Genomic DNA, 20,783 nt, shown 5'->3' with positions numbered 1-20,783 from the left:
ATTCTGTAATTGAGCATCCAGGCAGTGTTGCCAGACATTACATGCAGTTATTGGGCGGATCAATATTGTTTGACGTGCTCTTCTACTAACAGCAGATGGGCACTGACCGGAAGCTATAATGATAACCGCGACATCGCCTATGCCGCCTATGAAACGAGACCAGTAAATAAAAAGCTATCGTAACGTACTCATGGACATCAAATTCAATCTGTCTGATTGAATTATGATTTTTCTTTATGAACATATCAACTCCAAGTGGAAGGCTCTCTACAGTGGGCTACGTAAAGAGATTTTATACTTTCCCAACTGGCCTAAATCCTTCAGCACGCAGCGTGCAACTCCTCTGCAACACATCTTTTAAGAGCTGTAGGCTGTGGAGCCCTCCGCTGCTAAAAGCCATCTCATTTTACAGGAATTCAAATAATACATGTACTGCTATTGCCAGCGACTTGAAGCATAGTGGGTCTAGATGAATAGAGGTTCTTGATATTGGTTTGATGTGGGCTGGGCTGGGATGGCTTTAGATAGTAGATCAAGAACAGGCCTACATGCAAGTCACAAAGACACATAGCCTAATACAATGTTTAATCACAGACAAAACCTTTGAAGATACTATCACTGTGATCTTAGGTTAGCACAATCATTTTAAATAGGCTATCTGGATGGGTATTGTGTTAGATTGACTAATTTGTTAAAAACATTTATGACATTCCAAATCAATTGAAGAGTTTAAACAACGACAGACATTGCAAAACTTTCAGCTCATCAGCACAATCTCTGTGGCCAACCAATATCTGACCCACCAGAGGTCTGCTCTAGCACAGCATCATCTCCTCTAGTCCCCTTAACACCATGCGGACACCACTAGTAGTGCCGTTCAGTAGCCTACAGGTCTGCAGAGGCAGGATGGAGTGAATGCTCTTATAATTCAACGTCAGATCAAGTTTGATCAACGTCCCCCTGCTGGCCCAAATGGATGATTCTTATTCACAATAAGATCCGCTTCTTGCTCCACCACCATCTTTGCGATAAGTCGGTGCTTTTTTCTCTCTCTCCCAGCAACGGTAGGAGATTCGCTCTGCAGTTTCACTTGCACGTTCTGCTGGTGCACGGAGAGGGACCAACACATCTGGCGGATTTTCTTTGCGCATACGCTTGTGTACATGGTTTTCCTATTCTACACTCGTTTGAGGAGTTGATTTTAGTCGTTGGAGAAAATGGGGCATCGTATAAGAGCGACTGTCCTATTTTTATTATGGCTTTTTGGTAAATCGCTTGCAGGGTTTCCAAATCAGATAAACATAGGTAAGTTTCATTTAAATCTATTCTAGTGTTTTTATACATTTACATTAGGCAAAGTACGGATTGGTCTTTCTCACATACATTGATTAGGCAAATATTTGCATAATTAATTGCCAAGTTCGTTGACAGTAAGGAAATGTAAAATCTAATTGCATGCGCTCCGAAGGTGGGGGTAGGGTACAAAATGCAGCACAAGTTCCTCATAGACTATTGAACTATATATTTATACACAGAACTTTCAGTCTTTGTTCACCATTTAACTTAATTTAGAATGCTAAACATTCAAAAAGGAGCGGGTGCTATTAAGAACCATTAGAAATAGAGAAACTCGGAAAAAGGTGAATGGGACCCTTTTCAGCATCGTAACATGCTGACTTTAACGGGGTTCTCTGTGGAAGTATATGGAGTTTAAAACGCTTCAGTGAGAAGCATTTATAGTGCTCCTGTTATAAATGGCTAAATAGTACCCTTTTTGAGCATACAGGTTAGGTAATGCCGAGCCTGCTTCTTCATGTGTCAGAATGCTGCGGATGTGAAGATTATCCTCGAGGGTTAGGGTTAAATATGTAGTGAAGACTGCATGGTAGCTGAATGGAGCAACAACTCATTGTGCTGCATTTCTTCACCATTAAAACCATTTTTTTCAGGTGGTCTATTTATGCGCTCCACGGTGCAGGAGCACAGTGCATTCCGGTTTGCGGTCCAGTTGTACAATACCAATCAGAATGTGACGGAGAAGCCATTCCATCTGAATTACAATGTAGACAACCTCGAATCGTCCAACAGCTTCTCAGTCACACATGCATGTGAGTATAGCAATCTCACCTTATTATCATTTGTTTGTCAGTGCTGACACAAATGGCAAACATTGGTTTGGTCAAACTGTACATTTCCTTGTATAAATCACTGCCTCCAAAGAGAACTGAAGCCAACCCACCATCGCATGCAGATGTACAATATGTTTCTCTACAGTATTTATAAAGCGCCAAATGATCACGCTCAAAAGAAATTGGCCAAGAAAATCAGAAAATATATATTTTCTTATGTGTTGGGCGATAACAGATATTAAAGGCCATCCTATCCACTACACAAGTTTAGTAAAAATAGATAAAATAAACAGTAGTTATCTCACGTTACTCTATATAGGACTGTGGAAAGTTCAGGAGGTTAAGGAGCACGGTAGATTCCGATTTTTACATTCATCATTTGTTTTGGGACTTTAGCTCCCCTACTGCCCAACTTCCCAATGAACTCTGCCAAGAGAGACACCTGCAGCTCATCCATTTTAATAAGCTGTAACTATTACAAGCACTACTAGAACTGCTAAAGGGCGAGTTTCTTATCTAAGCACGGCAGACCACTCTACCCAAACCATGGTGCCACTCTGATCCATATGCATTTAGAAATGTAATTGCTGCAGAACGGCCAGATCTTTGTGATAGCCTATATCAAATCAAATTTGTATTTGTGAAGCCCTTTTTTCTACAAGCAATGTCACAGTGGGCTTCACGCACGCCCCCTTTAGAACTGCAAGTGGGGAAAGATAAGTGAACGCTGGTGGGATGATTCTTGTGGCGACGACTGCAGCAGCGGCATGTCGTTACGGTGATGAACAGCAGCAGGTGTGTCTCTCAGTGCACCGGCAGCGCCGACCAGCCAGTTGTCGGGTTAATCAAGGTTAACGTAGCACCTCGGCGATCGGCTCATGGTCTCACGGATAGGCTCATCTCGCACGTTATTTCTCACTCCAGTCACATCCTTTTTCCCCTAAATTCCGCAAGTGGATAGAGGTGGGACTCCAATCTAAATGCTTCATGCATTGTCTTAATCGATATTCAGCCATTGCAAGAATTACTTGCTGTCCTCGAGATGAAAGTGTTGGTCGTTTGAGGGATGATGGTCCAAATCTTGCTGACTTTCCTCTGGCAGCTTGGGATGCACCAGGGAGAGGGCGAAGCCCTGGGTTTGTTGTGCTAACAACTGGCAGTCCAGTCCCCCCCCTCACAAACAGATTATTCTGCGACTGCAAATGGAAATTAGATCGTCAGATGGTCATGTCACATGATAAGGGAACGAAAGACAAGGACATGTGAATATTGCTTCATACCTTGGGGGCTTGTTTATGAAAATTTCTTGTGTCTTGGGGATCAGGTACAAATTTACATGGTGTAGGTCTTTTAGTTTTTGTCTTTGCGAAGCCTGTTTTTACGTTCCTACTCATTCTTTAACGTATTATGTGAAAAGCCTTGCGAGTAATCATCAATGTGTAAAATCATCAATGTGTAAAATCATTAATGTACACTATTGATTACAGTTACCCAATGCTCATTTCGCTGAGCAGTTATGTTTCACAGTTTCTGCGAAATCAGATATGTTGTCAATTTTTCAGTGCCCTTTGGAGTTAATATGGAATGTGGGAGAGCAATGGACACACATTATTTACTTTAACTTCAAACAAAATGTCTTCAGAGCTTGACATTGAAGTTTGAAGTAAGCCTGTGAAATGTGCTGTTAAAACGTTTAGTTAGATCTGTCATGCACGTCAGCAGTTCTTAATTACAGGCCAGAAAGATTGAAATTTGTTTATGTTATAGAAGGTGTTTTATGACTATATAGGTATGCTAACTTGATTTCGAATCACAGTTAATGATGCCTTATAGTCTTTACTATTTATACTATTTGGGCTCTTTATTTTTTATTTTGAATCCATATAAACTGTGATATTCATTTTGTCTGTGCAGCATTACTTTGTACTGTTGATCTGGCACTATCACATATTTCTATTCTGAAAGTTTGTTGAAAGATTGAGATTAATGTTGCCCATTAATGTTAATGTTATTCAATGGATGATGCCCTGGTCCTCTGTTTTAAGGTTACTTTCTTATTTTAATGATCCAATCCGCACTTCTGAGACACACGCCTTACACAAAGCTCCAGCACAACAGATGGGATGCTAGGTCCGATGATGGAAGGTAGCAGATGTCTGTTACTCAACTTACATAAACAAAACAGAACACAATTAAATTCAAAGGACTTGGGGTCATTATTGTTAAAAACAATTTACATAAATTATAACGTAACGTGTGGAGTCCAAGTAAACCGGAAGTTGGTCTTTCTTTAGAGCAAGGATTCCCAATCCTGGTCCTCGGGCCTCCCTGCCCTGCATGTTTTAGATGTTTCCTTGTTCCAACACACCTGATTTAAATGAATGGTCGTTAACAGGTTTCTGCATAACTAGATAACGACCCATTCATTGGAATCAGGTGTGTTGGAGCAGGGAAACATCTAAAACATGCAGGGCAGGGAGGCTAAAGGACCAGGATTGGGAACCCCTGCTTTAGAGGCTTCAACCACTGAATACCATGTTTAAGTCTGGCAATGATAAATAACTGTACATATATACTATAATGTACTCATTAGTTCTCTGGTAAGGCTGTAATGGGAGTGCAGTCAGGGGTTTGGAGCTGAATACCATCTGATTCCACTGTCCTTTCCTAGTCGGGGCAAGATGTAATGATAGCCACAAATCCCTATTGACAATTGACTCTGTTATTGGCTGTGTGGATCAATAGGCTGAAGGCTACAGACCAGTCCTGGTGCATCGTGTTACTGCGTCTGCTGTAGCACTACTGCCTCTGCTGTAATACTACTGCCTCTGCTGTAGTTCTACTGCCTCTGCTCTAATACTACTGCCTCTGTGGTAGTTCTACTGCCTCTGCTGTAGTACTACTGCCTCTGCTGTAGTTCTACTGCCTCTGCTGTAGTACTACTGCCTCTGCTGTAGTACTACTGCTCTGTGGTAGTTCTACTGCCTCTGCTGTAGTTATACTGCCTCTGCTGTAGTACTACTGCCTCTGCTGTAATACTACTGCTCTGTGGTAGTTCTACTGCTCTGTGGTAGTACTACTGCCTCTGCTGTAGTACTACTGCTCTGTGGTAGTTCTACTGCTATGTGGTAGTTCTACTGCCTATGCTGTAGTTCTACTGCCTCTGCTGTAGTACTACTGCCTCTGCCGTAGTTCTACTGCCTCTGCTGTAGTACCACTGCCTCTGCTGTAGTTGTACTGCTCTGTAGTAGTTCTACTGCCTCTGCTGTAGTTCTACTGCCTCTGCTGTAGTACTACTGCCTCTGCTGTAGTTCTACTGCCTCTGCTGTAGTTCTACTGCCTCTGCTGTAGTTCTACTGCCTCTGCTGTAGTTCTACTGCCTCTGCTGTAGTACTACTGCTCTGTGGTCTGGACAGATCAGCTGTCAACTCTGTCAATCTGCCGATATGTCGGCATGCTACTGTTTGACGTTCAACATTTCCATTATGAATGTACTGAACAAACACGCTGGTTCAGCAAATCAGCCAAAACGACATCTGTGACATGAGCGCAAAATATATGATGAACTGACCGTGTCCCTACAGCCCTCGACTCGAATAGCACAGTGTTCACGTGAAGAAGAAAAAAACACACAGCCTGTCTTCAGGGTCTGAATTGAATCCAGTTGTAATGATGAGCACCTTGCCCCAGGGGTGCACTGATTGTTTTGGGGGATGCAGAGATGGGGAGGAGTGTGTCCATTAAGGCTGGAGGTCGGGTCATGGACGGTGGGGGCAGTTGGCCAAACACAGCCCCTGGGTGGATGACTCCACAGCCATAGTCGATATTGTTGTGGTCTGACTCATAAAGGGACAAAAGTTTCAATGTTGTTGTGTAGGAGCAGTGGAAACACAGGGGCTTGGAAACATATCTCAACTATTCTGGCATTCGATGTTTGACCACAAATACCAGAGAAAAGGACCCCACGTCATTACTTATACATGCAGCTTTCAGTTTGGTTATTTGAATACTTTGTCAGGTAGGGAACTAGATCAAGGTAAACAAGAAGGAACATAAATGCTGTTTTCAGCTTGAAACGGTGTATTTCTATAACTGCTGACTAAAGGAACAATCCCCTATCACTTTGTATGGAGTATTAGGCTACGACACTTAAATTCCACATCTGGCATTTTGTATTATTTAGAACTCGCTTTCTGTTTACACATAAAATCCACATTGGTCTTCGTGAGCCACTATAGGAACTTCCATGTGTTTCATTTGATCATATTTCATTGAGTCAATTATTTATTTACTGTTCAATAAGGCTGCTAATCTCGCCGTGCCCTGCGTGTGACTCAGCTAGCACGCTGCTATCGTAAGCACAGCAATGCTTCAGTTGCCATGCTACCGTAGGTCTGCTTTGTGTGCTGCACTGTGGAATCTCACTAAAGAAGGGGCCCACTGATTCCCTCAATGAACAACATCAGACTCGTGGCGACTGGATAAAACAATATCAGTGATTTGATTAACAGTCAGCGGGAGTGTCGGATGCGGTGCATAGCGAGATCTGCACACAGTGTGGCGTCTTATGAAATTAGCACACCGCTGCTAACTTGCCCCTGGGTCCAACTGTGGGGCCACGCCAATGTATCTAGGGAACCCAATCGCTCGATCGGAATATTCCCTTCAATCCAGAAACGTTTAAGTAATTAAAGCGACGGTTTACTCTGAATTATTTTACAGCATCCACTGTTGTCAAACGGTTGGATATTCGTGCCAATCGGTAGCCTACCCTGCACGAGTGTGCAAGTGTTGCGCCCACGGTGGTCCCTGGTTCCAGGGAGGTGGTTATGGGGCCCAGCTCCAGAGAGAAAGTGGAGCCCCAGGGCTGTGCTTGAGCTCACCCATGAGTCAGCGGACCACCCACGTCCCCTGAACCCTCCCCCTTCCCCTCCCCCGTCCCCTGCAAGCATCAAGGATTCATACGTTGTGGTGCACTATTCTAAAATCGCCGACCGCTGTCGTCAGGCACGACACTTTTAGGGTTGTATACGTCTCATTCTGGACGAACACGCATCAGTGTGTGTGGTTCCTTTTGTCTGGAAGACGGCTGTGTGTGTGTCTGTGTTCTTCGTAGAGAGTGCCGACGTGCAGACTACTCAAGAGTGAATCGAAAAGAGACTCAACTCAATACATTCTGCTCGCCAGAGGGCAAATTCAACAGACTGCATATTTAATACCAATATCAAAAGACTTACACTCACAGTGAACCTGAGCTTGTAGCCTGCTGTCATCGATATCTGAGTGAAAGTATCATGTTTAATGCTAGGAATTTCTGGCCTTGATGATTGCTTTTAGACCATCTAACAAGGAGCCTGGATGTGCTCTTGACCAAAGTCGATCACATACCACGTCTCAGAGCTATTTTAGTTTCCTGTTTATCCTCTGCTGAGATCTCATTGCAGCTCTCGCTGTTTGCCCCAGAAACCAGGCTCTCTTGCCAGCCTTCACCCACTGCATGTTGGTGTGATACAGATCTAACATAAAGGAAATCAGTGTGGCTTTACCACACGCCCCAGGTGCTGCTTCGAGATTTTACCTGTGTGATTATTCTGATGAAAGAATGTCTTCAATCTAATGTTTGATATTCTCCAAGCTTTATTAGAGCATATGTATCCCAGATAGGGGATTTCAGTCTCAAATTGCTTTCTCCAAGAATCCATTTGCACGTGGGAACTCATGAATGTTGAAATATAGCGCGAGGGATACTGTCGTCAGTGTCGTCAAATGATATTACTTGGGGCTAATCCACAGTATGTGTCGCATGGCTCACCTGAAACTCATTTGCAGATTGGTGTCAGAGGGCTAACTGTATTTACAGAGATTTAGACTGTAGGTTAAGTGGCTTCAATCCAACAATCAGTCAGAGTCATTAAGGTTGTTCATAGTTCACCTAAATATTTGTTGCTACACTTTGATTAACCCATTAATCCTAGTGTTTTGAGGAGTCAATAGTTATTGATGGACAAATCTGTTGTTGGTTTGTTAGACAGGTTTTTTTTTACAGCTCCATACCTTTTTTTACTGTTCTGGACCATGTAACATTGACAATGTTAGGTCCTTGACCTAGTTGGAGAGTCAGAATATACAACAATTCCCTGCAGGCTGCAAAGTGGCCAGCTGTTTGTAATGTGACAGTTTGCCTCAATTTCTTTGTACATTTCAAAGTTCTAAGTGCCCCCCCTGGATTCAGGAGTACTTGGACAGACCGAAAAACTTCACGCAAGAGCATGTTGGGAAAAAACTGTCAAAAACATCTGATTTCCAGCCACTGCGACCAGAGCCTTGTCAGATCCAATGTCTTGCCCCAGGTTGACACGCGTTCATCCCCAGTTTTAGCATTGGTTTATCATTGGGTAGGCATGACAAAAGCACAAGAGCTTCGGAAAAATACAGAGGAATCCGTTCTGACTGAAATCCTCTTGAGACTTGTCTCTCTAGGACCATTGTGTCTGACAGAGAAGCGCACAGTACCCAACAGATATAATGTGTCATCTTTGCTGTGTCTGGCCATTATCGAGCATGCTCTCATGTGGTTTTGAGTCTTCCCATGAGTCAAATTGTTCTTTGACAATTATTAGTGCCTTTTTATTTGCAGAAACAAACTACGTTTTCTGGGATAAACCTTCACCTTCATTGGCACTGTTAGACAACACACAATTGAGCTTTTAAAATACATTCGGGCCTTATTTCAGACACAAAAATGTCCAAAATCCTCACCGTGACTTCTTCATGACCTCAGAAAAAGTGTTGGAAAAAGACATTTCCATGTACACTATTGTTTCAGTTTGCCCATCCACATCAACAGACCTCACGGCTTATATCTTGATTATTTTTTTTTTGGGGGGGGGGGGGGGAATAATGCAGTTTATAAAGATATGGGTAACCTGTGTTTCAAGTTTGCAATAGCACCCTGACTTAAAGGATTCGTCTCCCTGAATATCAGTACAGTCAGTACCAAAATGAACAACTTTCCAGGCAGAATCCCATCCAGCAGTGTTCTCGACCCCTCAGTGTTCTGTCTCTAGGTCCTGGTGCTTCTGAAAGGGCTGCAGTTTGCTGGGAGATCCTCAGGGCGGGTCGTTGAATGTGCAGTGCCGCTTTCATCCCGTGCGTCAGAAATGTGCATGCACGTCGGCGTGGCAACCGAGCGACAGTGATGACTACTGACAGGCCACAATGGCTCTGACGCAGAAATGTAACAGTTCTTACACAACGTATTCAGCCATGGCCCCATGCCCTGAGTCCTGGCCGTGCGCAATGTGCTTCTTCAAGAGAACGGGCCGCTCTCCTCCTACTGTGATCCACTAAACGATACTTGAGATTATTCAAGGGCAACCAGCTATGAGCCACATGTGGAAGGAGCGAAAAACAAGCCAAACACACCTTTGGGCTTCTGAATAATTTAAGAGAGCTGCTTATCTAGTTTTCAAGGACTAACATGCACCTTGTGTTTAATTCCACCTGGCATTCGTTGTGCATTTACAGACGCAGTTACTGGATAGACACAGAGAAACAGATGGTCGCTGTGCTGAACACTCTCGAGATAAACTCTCAAACAGAACAATGGTCTAGTATGCGCGGCAAAGCGGAATATTTTACCGACACACACTAATTGCAATCCACAGATATGTTTAGAAATCCACACACGGAGATGCATCTATTCTGTATGCCTTCTCTTAAGCTATTTTGCAGTTTAAAATTGTGTTTACAAAGCATTACATAGCATGGGTTGGAATGGATGGAAGTTCAAGATACAGGACTTATTATTATGTTACAGAAAATAAAAACATCATCCTGTTAGGGTGGTCAGCAGCATTGCAGTGAGCGTAATGCTGTGTTTCATAGTCAAACCACCAGCTGCTCTCTGGAGTAAATGAATTTCTCCGTTGCTTTATGATATTTCAAACATCTGAATCTCATTTCATACATCTAGAACATATTCGTCCTACTTCCTTATTTAATAATTTCCTACACATATTACACAGCCTTCACCCCAAGATATATAAAATATCTTATGTATTCAGTACGAATGGGATTTGCTGGGTCGTCATTGTCAATATCGCTTTTGGTCTTCATCTAGAAGGGCTACAGAGTTTGTCGCATTTCAAAGTGAGCTGCCTTTTAAGAACATGGCATCTGTGTTGAGCATGTTCACTCCCCCCTGCACTTCTGAAATTGTCTGAGGCCGTTGTTCCGGAAATATGCAAAGCATGTGTGGGTGGTCGTGTTTTTGCTCCAGCACAGTGGAAATATTAAAGTAGAATTCTGTGCAAGGCTTGTCTGTTGTTCAATTGGGTGGTTCCCACCGAATCATGTCGTTTTTGTTGTGGGCCGTGTACAACAGTAGGGCTGGGATTAGGACTAATCACTTCGGAACAATTCTCTCTACATCCTGTCTGTACAGCCTGTTAGAGTTTGCGTCCAAGAGAGTCCAAGATTCTGCCAGTATTCGAGATGAATGCACTACAGAGGAATATGAAGTTGTCAAGCAGGCACCACACACGATAGGTTGGTAGGGACCCACACAGACAGGTCCCCAAATGGCACTCACGTCTTCTACAGAGAGATGGAATCAAACGTTGTCTTCCTGGGTGAAGGCACTCAACAGACAGTTGTACATGATTTGTAATCCAGTTTGAAATATCCCTTGTTGGGTTTGCGCCAGGCTTGCGTGCCAAAGACACAGACGGTGTTTGTTTATGTCTTGTTTTGTTTGCATTCAGATCTTTTTTTTTTACAGTCTCGTCATCAACTTGGGTCCCTTGTAGTTTTATGATAAGATTAAACTATCTGTGACAACTAATATGCGGGTATAGTGAGCAGAATGCGCAGTAAACGCATCACAGTGTCTACTTGCGGCCTGTGAGCGATGACGATTCTCGCCAAACCGATGAACCTGGGGAATTCGACGGAAGTCTGTTCGTTTTCCGTTCTTTCTGGGTCGCCGTGAGGAACGTATGACAGTGCGGAACCGTGTTAGACGAGAGCGCTGAGAGACAGCCGTCGACACACAAACCAAGAGAGGCGGTGATGAGAAACTAGTTCATTATACAGTCGAACCAGTTCACTCTCGCTCCGTGGGAAGACACAGTATTATCTTGGGAAGAAGATTGAGTGCCTGACATCTTCAATCACAAGACTGGGGTTATTTTCCCAGCGCTGTAAGATAACTGTGTCCCAACATAAATATGGAATATGAAACCCTACAATCTTCATGCAGGTCACGGATCCTGCCTGAAGTGGAGTAGATGTCCCTGTTGGAGTAAAGTTACAACCACTCAGACTCCCTTTCTGGCAATGCCTCTGAAGCTCGCGATGGCATTTCAAATGGCTTTTGTTTTCCTTAAGACATCGTTGACCTTATCTTGTCACAGATGCTGTGTTTTATACATAGTAGACCAAACGATGGGTGAATGCAAAGAAAGCACCGGGATTGATCAAAAGTCAAAGTAAGTTCCCGCATTTGAACAGATGCGTTGTGCTGTAGGTGTGGTCTACAGGCAAGTTTGAAGTGTACGCAAGCTCGTCTCGTAGTAGGCCACAGATGAATCTTTTTGAAAACAGTATAATGCACAATAGGTTGTGGATCTGCTGTCTGATTGATATTGTTCCTCAGCTCCAAGTCACAGCTCAAGTTCTAAAGCACTGTCATCTTTAAAAAGAAGCAATTAAGTCTGGCAACGTTTGACATTTAGGTTAACATAAACTACCATGTTTCCACATGGCAATTCTGGGTCGTCTCTCCTCTCCAGTGATTGGTTAGGTGATCCTGGGTGTGTGGGAGGGAACGAGCAGGTGCCCGTTGCTCTTTGCTCTACCTTTCTCCTGTCTAAGCATGTGGTCCTTGGACAGGTCCAGTCTCCATGCCTATGGGAGCCCCATCACCCCTCCCCCCATCCCCACCTCCCCCCATCCCCACCTTCCCCCCATCCCCACCTCCCCTCATCCCCCACCTCCCCCCATCCCCACCTTCCCCCGATCCCCGCCTCCCCTCATCCCCCACCTTCCCCCCATCCCCACCTTCCCCCATCCCCACCTCCCCTCATCCCCACCTTCCCCCCATCCCCACCTCCCCTCATCCCCACCTCCCACATCCCCACCTCCCCCCATCCCCCACTCCCCCCATCCCCACCTCCCCCCCAACCCAGGGTATCATGGCCTGACCCTGGCTCTCATCCAACATGTCTCCCCGAAGGCACTATAGGAAGCATCTCTCCTGCAAGTCTCCCACAACCGTCTACACGCCGCCCTGCCAAGTCTGAGGAGACTAAGGCAAAGATTAGAGTAACCTCACCTCGGCAAAGCCATCCATCATCATCCCATACGGTGGTGTCATTGATGTCCCCATACTGGATAGTCCAACATCTTCTTCCCCAGGTAGAGGGGGGTGTCACGTGTGGCTTCATCCTTCACTCAGTCAGTTGTGCGTAAGACTGGCAGAAGAGCCCACGGCTGCCTGTAGGGGAGGTGCTCTGAAGTGCAAATCCCTGGTTTTTTTTTTTTCTTTCTGGAAAACATTCCAGCGTGCTATGGCCGCCGGGACTACTGCAACCACCCATTAAGTTTAATGAGAGAGAGAGAGACAGAGAGAGACAGAGAGAGAGAGAGAGAGTGAGAGAGAGAGGGAGACAGAGAGAGAGAGAGAGAGAGAGAGAGAGAGGAGACAGAGAGAGAGAGAGAGAGAGAGAGAGACAGAGAGAGAGGGAGACAGAGAGAGAGAGAGAGAGAGAGAGAGAGAGAGAGAGAGAGAGAGAGAGAGAGAGAGAGAGAGAGAGGAGGGAGGGAGGGAGGGAGGGAGGGAGGGAGGGAGGGAGGGAGGGGGAGGGGGAGGGGGAGGGGGAGGGGGAGGGGGAGGGGGAGGGGGAGGGGGAGGGGGGAGGGGGAGGGGGAGAGGGAGAGGGATTAAGGGAGGGGGAGAGAGAAAGGCATAGAGAAAGAGACAGAGAGAAAGTGAAAGAGAGAAAGAGATGGACGGATGGATGGGTGGGTGGAAAGAGGGAGATGATACAGAGAGAGGAAAAGAGAGAGAGAGATGGATGGATAGAGACCGATGGCTAGAGAGAGAGGAAAAGAGAGAGAAGGGGAAAGAGAGAGCTGGATATATATATATATATATATAGAGAGAGAGAGAGGGGGGGGGGTGGGGATAGGGTTGGATAGGGAAGAAAAATCCAGTGGTACCGTCGTCAGCAAGAATAAAAGACAGACAGCCTCGTCAGTCTGGGAAGGTGATAATTAGCCGAGGGGCGGAAAGAACAGCAGAGAATACTTAGAGAAAGTAAAGAGGGATGAAATTGAAAATGGAAGGGATTTTTCATTTTTAGCGGGGAATATTAATCATGCTGTTAAACCCTGGGTTATTGTACAGAATAGAGGTGCTCTGAACCGGAAGCCTGATAAAGGGCCGGGGGGCTTTTAGTCGTGCCTCAAATCAAGTACATGATGTGTATACCCATTGCAGCCTTGATCACAGAAATGTTGTGCAGCAGTGCTTGCCACCCGAAAGGCCGAGATGGATGATTGCATTAATAATGCAGGAGAACCGGGTCTCAAATTAACCTTCACCTGCAATGCAACCATCCCTTAGCTTCATTCTGTACACCAAATATGTACATTATGTATACGTGAAGCTTCAGCGATCCTTAAAAAAAGTGTTTTTCCCCCGTCAACTAGAAACCGGGTCCCTGGATGGGTATGTAGTTCACACATATCACAGGTTCTTCCTCAATCCAGAAGTGTGGGGAAAGCTATGGAAGATCCCATTTTTTTCACCCGTGACAAAACCGCCAAAGAGGACTTGAGAGACGTTCAAGTGACGAAAAGTTGGTTATTGACAGTTTGCGTTAGCGGTTGACGCTGGCCGTCCTCTTGTTGTCATGCAAGGCCACGCTCCTGGAGATTGTCCGTGATGTACTGCGACTCCAACGCTGCACGGGAATCTGCTCTGACATTTTCTCATATGCTCGTCTCTTAAGCCCCCCTCGGCGGTAGACGAGAGATAAATCCATTAAATTAAAAAAAAGGCCCTTCAAGTTCGGGGTAGTGGGGAGGGGGGGTTGGTGGGGGGTTGCATTTGAAAGGATACGATATGAATGTGAAAACAACAGGGCTAATGGGGATTCTCGCCACGTGCTGCGGTTCCACACTCTTCCGTTGCTGGTTAGTCTGAGAAGATTTGACGATATACCTTCACTCGGGCACCTGCTGCACCGTACTCATTATCCGTATTGCCTCTGCGCCCCCCCCCCCCTCCCCTCCACACACACACTTACACCCTTACACATTCCATCCCCCCAACACACCAATTCATCTGACGTGTGCAAAGAGCAAAGTGGAAGGTCGTGAACGAATGGATGGACTGAGAGATGATAGGATGATAGATGGATGGATGGCTGAATTGAGGCGTGATGGATGGGGGGAAGGGGGCAGCGGGGGGGTGGGGGGGGCGGAGAGAGAAATGTGAAGATGTTCAAACGAGTGGCTTGATGGAAAAGGGGAGCTGAACGGTCTGAAGCCAGCGTTGTATGGCATGCAGCATTGAACTCGGAAATAATACATGAAAGATCATGGGACCATGAAATTATTCAGGTGTGTCAACAGACTTTGAAATTGCGTCGTTGAATTCTGCCCGTCCTCCTCAAATGCAAATCGGTTCTTCTTCAGGTCCCCGCGTACTGTCAACGTTACGTGTGGAACAGAAACATTTTGGAGATCCGTTTCCTTGTTGAAACCTTGTAGGTAGTCAAGTGAGGAGGCCAATGAGAGCTGCACAGAGGAGACAGACGGTTTGGGATAGAGGATTTGCAGGACAACACCCTCCTCAACAACCCCATCCCCCCCACCCCTCCCCACCCCCCACTCACAAGCAACATTTGTGGACCGTAAACCCCGCCCAAAAAAACCCCAAAAGCTGTCGTCACGTACTGTACAGCAGTGTTTGTCCTCTTGTTAGGTGCGAGTTCGATTAAATCTTTCACTCCTTGTTATGCCAAGCACCCGATGTATTGTACACAGTGTTTACGGCCGAAGCTAATTTCCGTCCCTTCGCAGATGTTTACGGCCGAAGCTAATTTCCGTCCCTTCGCAGATGGCGGCTGTTAAGAGTGTGTTATGAATCTATTTTATACCGCAGCACGGCTGGGGCTTCTGCATTTGCATCCTGGTGTTTGGGGTATTTGTCCATTAGGACTGCTGGCCAGTGCACTGATTTCTCTCATTAGTTCCTGTTGATTAACCAAGCACATACATTTAGTCCAAGGAGAAGTGAAGGGCAGAGTAGATGTGGCCAGGGAGCAAACACACACCCCACTGTCCATTCCAATACCCCTCGTTTCACTATTAAGATTAATGCGATCGTGAAGTCGATTGTATTTCCTCTTTGCAGTCTCACAGTCATTTTTCTCCAGTGATTAAGAATAGTCTGTGATTAGCGGGGTTTTTGGCAATTCATCTTGATTTTGACGTAATTGATTAACAGAAAAACAATCGTCCTTACCGACTGAATAACAATATTGAGTGCCACGTCCAATATTCCCTTGTCTGTGAGCGGGTAGTGACTTGACCCCCCCCCCGTGTGTTTTCCCCCCGACCCTGACCCCTAATCCCGACTGCGCTGTCTGTTTGTGTTTCCAGTCTGCTCCCAGTTCTCCAGAGGAGTGTACGCCATATTCGGCTTCTACGACAGAAAGTCCATGAACACGCTGACCTCGTTCTGCGGGGCGCTGCACACCTCCTTCATCACGCCCAGCTTCCCCACGGACGCCGACGTGCAGTTTGTCATCCAGATGAGGCCTGCTCTCCGGGGTGCTGTCCTCAGTCTCCTGGATCACTACAAGTGGGAGAAGTTTGTCTACCTCTACGACACGGAGAGAGGTAACGCAGCTCCCGCCACTCAAGTTCAACTCCCCCTTGCCGCCCCCCCCCCCGCTATCTCTCCCTCCCCCACACACACATACAGACAGACACATAGATGTGCACACACACACACGCACACACACACACACAGTCACGCACACACACACACACACACACACGCACAGACACACACACAGTCACGCACACACACACACACACACACACACACGCAGTCTGGCTCCATTTTATCTCCAGCCCATCACGCTATAATGTCCTTGCGGTTCCAGAACCTGCTATACGAAGACTCAAAGGGAGTGGCGCTCTCCGAACCCCCTCATGTTAAAACCACGAAGTATTTCATTATGCCTCTCAATATGGAAATCCCCTGATCTCCAGTCCTCACTCTAAATGGTCTAATACCTCTAAATCTGTGCCTGTAATGACTCCCGAGTGCTTTTCTCTGGGGCTGAATGCTAGCTTCCGGAGGCAGGCAGTCAGTCAGTCAGTCAGTCAGCCCCAGCTCTGACTGGCTGAGCTGAGAGCAGGTGCTGTTTCCGTGGGGGCTGCAGTCCCACTCGGAGGGGCCAGGCCTTCCTCGTGCTCTAATCCTCACCGCTTCCTGAATATCATTTAGTTCTAATTGGATTATAGAGAGACGGGGGAGAGAGCACTGTGTGACTTTACCGTGTGTCGTCGTCCCCCCCCCTCACCGTAGCTGAGCCTCAGGCAGGCGAAGGTCTCCCCCACCTCTCCCTCCCCCCCTGCCCTCCCCCCCTGCCCTCCCCCCATGTCCTCCCCCCTGCCCTCCCTCCCCCCTGCCCCCCCTGTCCTCCGAAGGTCAACATCTGGAGAGGCCGCCTTAAGACGAAGTACGAATGACATAACAATCTGTTAGAGAGGAAAGAGAGAGAGAGAGACATGTATTGTAGAGGACTATGCGATGGGCGGTGGGTGAGAGTGCTGTTCGCATGCCACTGGTTTTCGGAAAGTTAGCAGAGGGGTCCGAGTGAAACTGCGGTTTTACAGTTGGGGTTGGAATACGACTATTCCACTATTGTTAATACTATTGTAAATCTCAGTTATAGTCCTTCTTGGGACATCCTAGTCTGAGGGTTTTAGTAGGTCTGGGAAGCAGCCCAAACCCAATTGGTTGAGTTTCCCCATAATCCATTTTAACAGTTCAACATATGCCTGTCTGTTACAGAAACTCTGATTGGGTTTCTAGACAACTTGGCCATTACAGGTGACCCTAAATCGTGACTGTTTTCAAATATTTATTTTGTTTCGCGTGCACGTGAGTTCAAGCCTATATGGAGATATTCCTGAGTGTTTAAACGGTTTGTTCTTTTGCTACTGATATTCTGTCAGTATGGCTATTTGTGATCTAGTCTCTGTGCTTGATCTGGTTGGTTCACTAAAACCACTGTCCCTGGGTTCACCGAGATTTGTACGTGCCAGCTCACTTTAACCAATTTTCTCACGGAATTGAAGACACTAGTCTCAAAACGGGCCCCTTCGCTTCTAATCTCTTCCTCCACCCAGCTCTGTGATCTTCCCTTCAACCTGGGCGGGCGAAGCCTTTCCTTTGAACGCGTTCCCTGCGTTCCAATTCCGTCCCCGAGCCAGGTTAGGAAAGTGGCGATTGCTCTCAGGCTGAAGTAGGGGGTTGGAAGCGTTGACACAGACCCCTCTGTCAGTGTGTAGCCAACTGTGGGAGCTGATAATTGGTTGGCTGGTGTGTGGTGGAGGAAAAGGTGATTACCGGGTTTATTGTCTCTCCCGGGCACAATCACCCTTTCTCCTTGTGCTTCCTGATTCGGCCCTTACAGCTCTACTTGACTTATGAGTCCTCCCATCCACCTGCTGTGTCTGGGTCGGGCATCCACCATCTGTAACCCCCCCCCCCCCCCCCCCCCCACCACCAACGCTGCAGCATGACACGCGGTAAAGACTAGAACACATAAAAATCTCCAGCCAGGCCGACGGATGATAGCACAAGTCCATCAACTGGCAGCGGTGTCCGAAATCATCGCTGTGGATCGCTTGCTTTTTTTGGTCGTTGTCGTTGTGTTGGAGCTCGGTGCCCTCCTTTGCTCGGATCCGGCCTGCGTCGGAAGGGTTTTAGGATTGTGGCCCCCACGCTGAGGGGTGTGTGTGTGTTCCATGCCGCGTGTGTTTGCTCAGTGACCACAGAATCCCTCACTGTCCCCCTCGCATTGGATTTCTCGAAGATGCCCAAAGCTCACGCCATGATCATCCAAATGGCTTTGAGAAAATAACTCGGATATTGACTCTTCAGTTGGACGAGGGGACCAATCGAAAGCGGCGGGGGGGGGGGATTCATTGTCAGCATGGGTTGTTTTGCGACGATCCCCTTGTCTGAGTGTCATGACGGTGTCCTTATATTTAGTCATTTAGAACCGAGCAAGGACCTCAGGTGTTTGTGATCTACTACAAAACGAAGCAACTGCAGGGACTCATTCCCATTTAGCAGACGCTCTTATCCAGAGCGACTTACAGTAAGTACAGGGATATTCCCCCCTGAGGCAAGTAGGGTGAAGTGCCTTGCCCAAGGACACAACGTCACTTAGCATGGCAGGGAATCGATCCGGCAACCTTCTGATTACTAGCGTGACTCCTTCACCGCTCAGCCATCTGAACCCAATCGACGATTCAATGGCACACACCGATCATTTGCAACCAAGGACCGTCTCTCAACAAGCCCCACGACAGAACGGATATCACCCTATGATAAAAAATTAAAAAAAACAACTCCTCCCTTCGCTGGCTTTGGATGAAACTCAAGGACATGAGAAAGAAGCCTCTATAACTTAATCAGACCTCATCTGCTCTGAGGACCTGTGGCGCGAGCGCCGCACATAAGGAAGTGCCCCGGTGCCAAGGTGCAATCATAGTCCCTCGCCCGGATCATCAGAAGGATTTTTTGAAAGAAAGTAAACATTTAAGGTCCTGGCTTCTCTTCGCCACGCGCCTCGCCTCCAATCTCCAATGTGATTTGCTCCCCCGATCAGTAGGCGCCTTTAACACAGGGCCTCGCTTTTGCCACGCTCTGCATCGATCCCATCTCCTCTGTCGTGCTGGGGAAGAAAAAAAAACGCCCGGAGATACAGATTGAGTCCTTTTTTTGTGCGTCTGAATGACAGCGAATGAAGTATTCATGCGGTCTCCTTGAACGCAGAATTCTGTAGCACAGCTGCTGTTTACCGTCCATGAAAAGAGTTGTGTACCTCCTAGTGTGAGTCTTGAAGGGCACCTCAAGTCCTTTTGGTAGAAAGGTGCGTGTGTGTTTGTGCACAAGTGCACGTGTGAGTCGAATACGTGCCCAGTGTTGACTCGCTCAAATTTGCCGGTGTTTATTACTTGAACTGATGCTGAAATCTATTGATTTCTCAGCATACCTGTCCACAATTATTTCCTGTATGGCATTTTTACACAGTTACACAGACACAACCAAAGTTGCAGTATTCATTTGTCTAATTTATGAAATGAAAACACTGCAATCTCGCGACCTAAATTAAATCCCCGGTCTTATTTCTCCCCCCCCCCCCGTCTTACTCCCGACACCAGGGTAAAGTAGAGATTGAGGTGAAGGAGGGAGGGAAAGAGGAAGGGGAAGGAGGGAGGATTAGCATTTGTATGGAGTGAAAGTCATGGCGCTTTCCCGCTGGAAGTCTGCTTGGTTTCCTCCCCGTGAGGAAGCGTCTGATTAATTGCACAGGCGCTAAATGGCTGCGCTTCGGCAGCCAGGCACACGGGCTCGTTAAGGCTGGCGTGGGCGGGAGGGACACGGCGGCACAAAGCACGGCTCGCCCCCCCCCCCCCCCCGTCGCCCCCCCCCGCGCCAGCTCCGTGCTGCACCCTCACTTTCAGCTTCGCCTCCACCGCTTTAACCAATCAATGAGCACTGCCTGCTTGCCGTGGCTGAGCACTGGCTTATCTCTTCCTGGCCGTGGCTGGACTGGGAGGCCGGGCGCCGCCCCCCCAACATGGTTAGGTGTGCTCGGGGACGGCGTGACTCAATTGCCCCCGGCGTCGACCAGACAGGGCCCTGTTCTGTTTTTCCTTCCTTCCCCCTCTCCCACCATCCCTCCTTCCCTCACTCTCTCCCTGTCCGTGTCTCTCTCTCTCTCTGTCTCTCTCTCTCTCTCTCTCTCTGTCTCTCTGTCTCTCTCTCTCTCTCTCTCTCTCTCTCTCTCTCTGTCTCTCTCTCTCTCTCTCTCTCTCTCTCTCTCTCTCTGTCTCTCTGTCTCTCTCTCTCTCTCTCTCTCTCTCTCTCTCTCTCTCTCTCTCTCTCTCTCTCTCTCTCTCTCTCTCTCTCTCTTTGTTCCCCCTCCCCCATGTGTCTCCCGCCCTCTCTCTCTCTGTCTCGCTTCATGTCTTTCCCTTTGTTTCTGTCTTTCTCTCTCAATCCCAGGACCTCTGCGAGGGGCGCCGATAGCCGCGCGTTTCGGTCTGGTCGGATCTTTGTCTCCTCGAGCGGTTTTGCTGCGACGCGCATCCCCACCTTCTTCCGCCCCTGCTGTTTCCAGCAGCCGTCAGAGATCAAAGACTCGTATCGGCTCTCTGTCAAAGCGTGTTTGCGCGGGGGGAGTCCTGAACACCTGAGGGTGAGGGGGGTAAAGGGAGGTCAATAGATGCAGTGCCCCGTTTGCCATCCCCTACAGAAGGGGGGGGGGGGTGTTTGGGAAGGTGATCCCTGTCGGGATGTTTGGACGAGTCTCCTGTGTACTGTGTGCA

At 47.2% G+C, this 20,783-nt stretch overlaps 1 protein-coding gene across 1 annotated transcript in view; it reads left to right on the top strand.

Annotated features, from left to right (window-relative positions):
- Positions 1–1,217: 1,217 nt before the first annotated feature.
- Positions 1,218–20,783, top strand: part of LOC146246149 (glutamate receptor 3) — a 54,832-nt gene continuing 35,266 nt past the window's right edge. Inside the window, exons 1-3 of the mRNA XM_084684399.1 lie at positions 1,218–1,305; positions 1,950–2,108; positions 15,804–16,043. Of these exons, the coding sequence (XP_084540525.1) occupies positions 1,218–1,305; positions 1,950–2,108; positions 15,804–16,043 (487 nt within the window). The remainder of the gene's footprint in view (positions 1,306–1,949; positions 2,109–15,803; positions 16,044–20,783) is intronic.

The sequence above is a fragment of the Hypomesus nipponensis genome, chromosome 20 (assembly GCF_054491055.1).
Source record: "Hypomesus nipponensis isolate SF chromosome 20, ASM5449105v1, whole genome shotgun sequence".
NCBI lineage: Eukaryota > Metazoa > Chordata > Actinopteri > Osmeriformes > Osmeridae > Hypomesus > Hypomesus nipponensis.
Note: the sequence above shows the minus strand (reverse complement) of the source record. Positions and strands in the feature narration are given on the sequence as shown.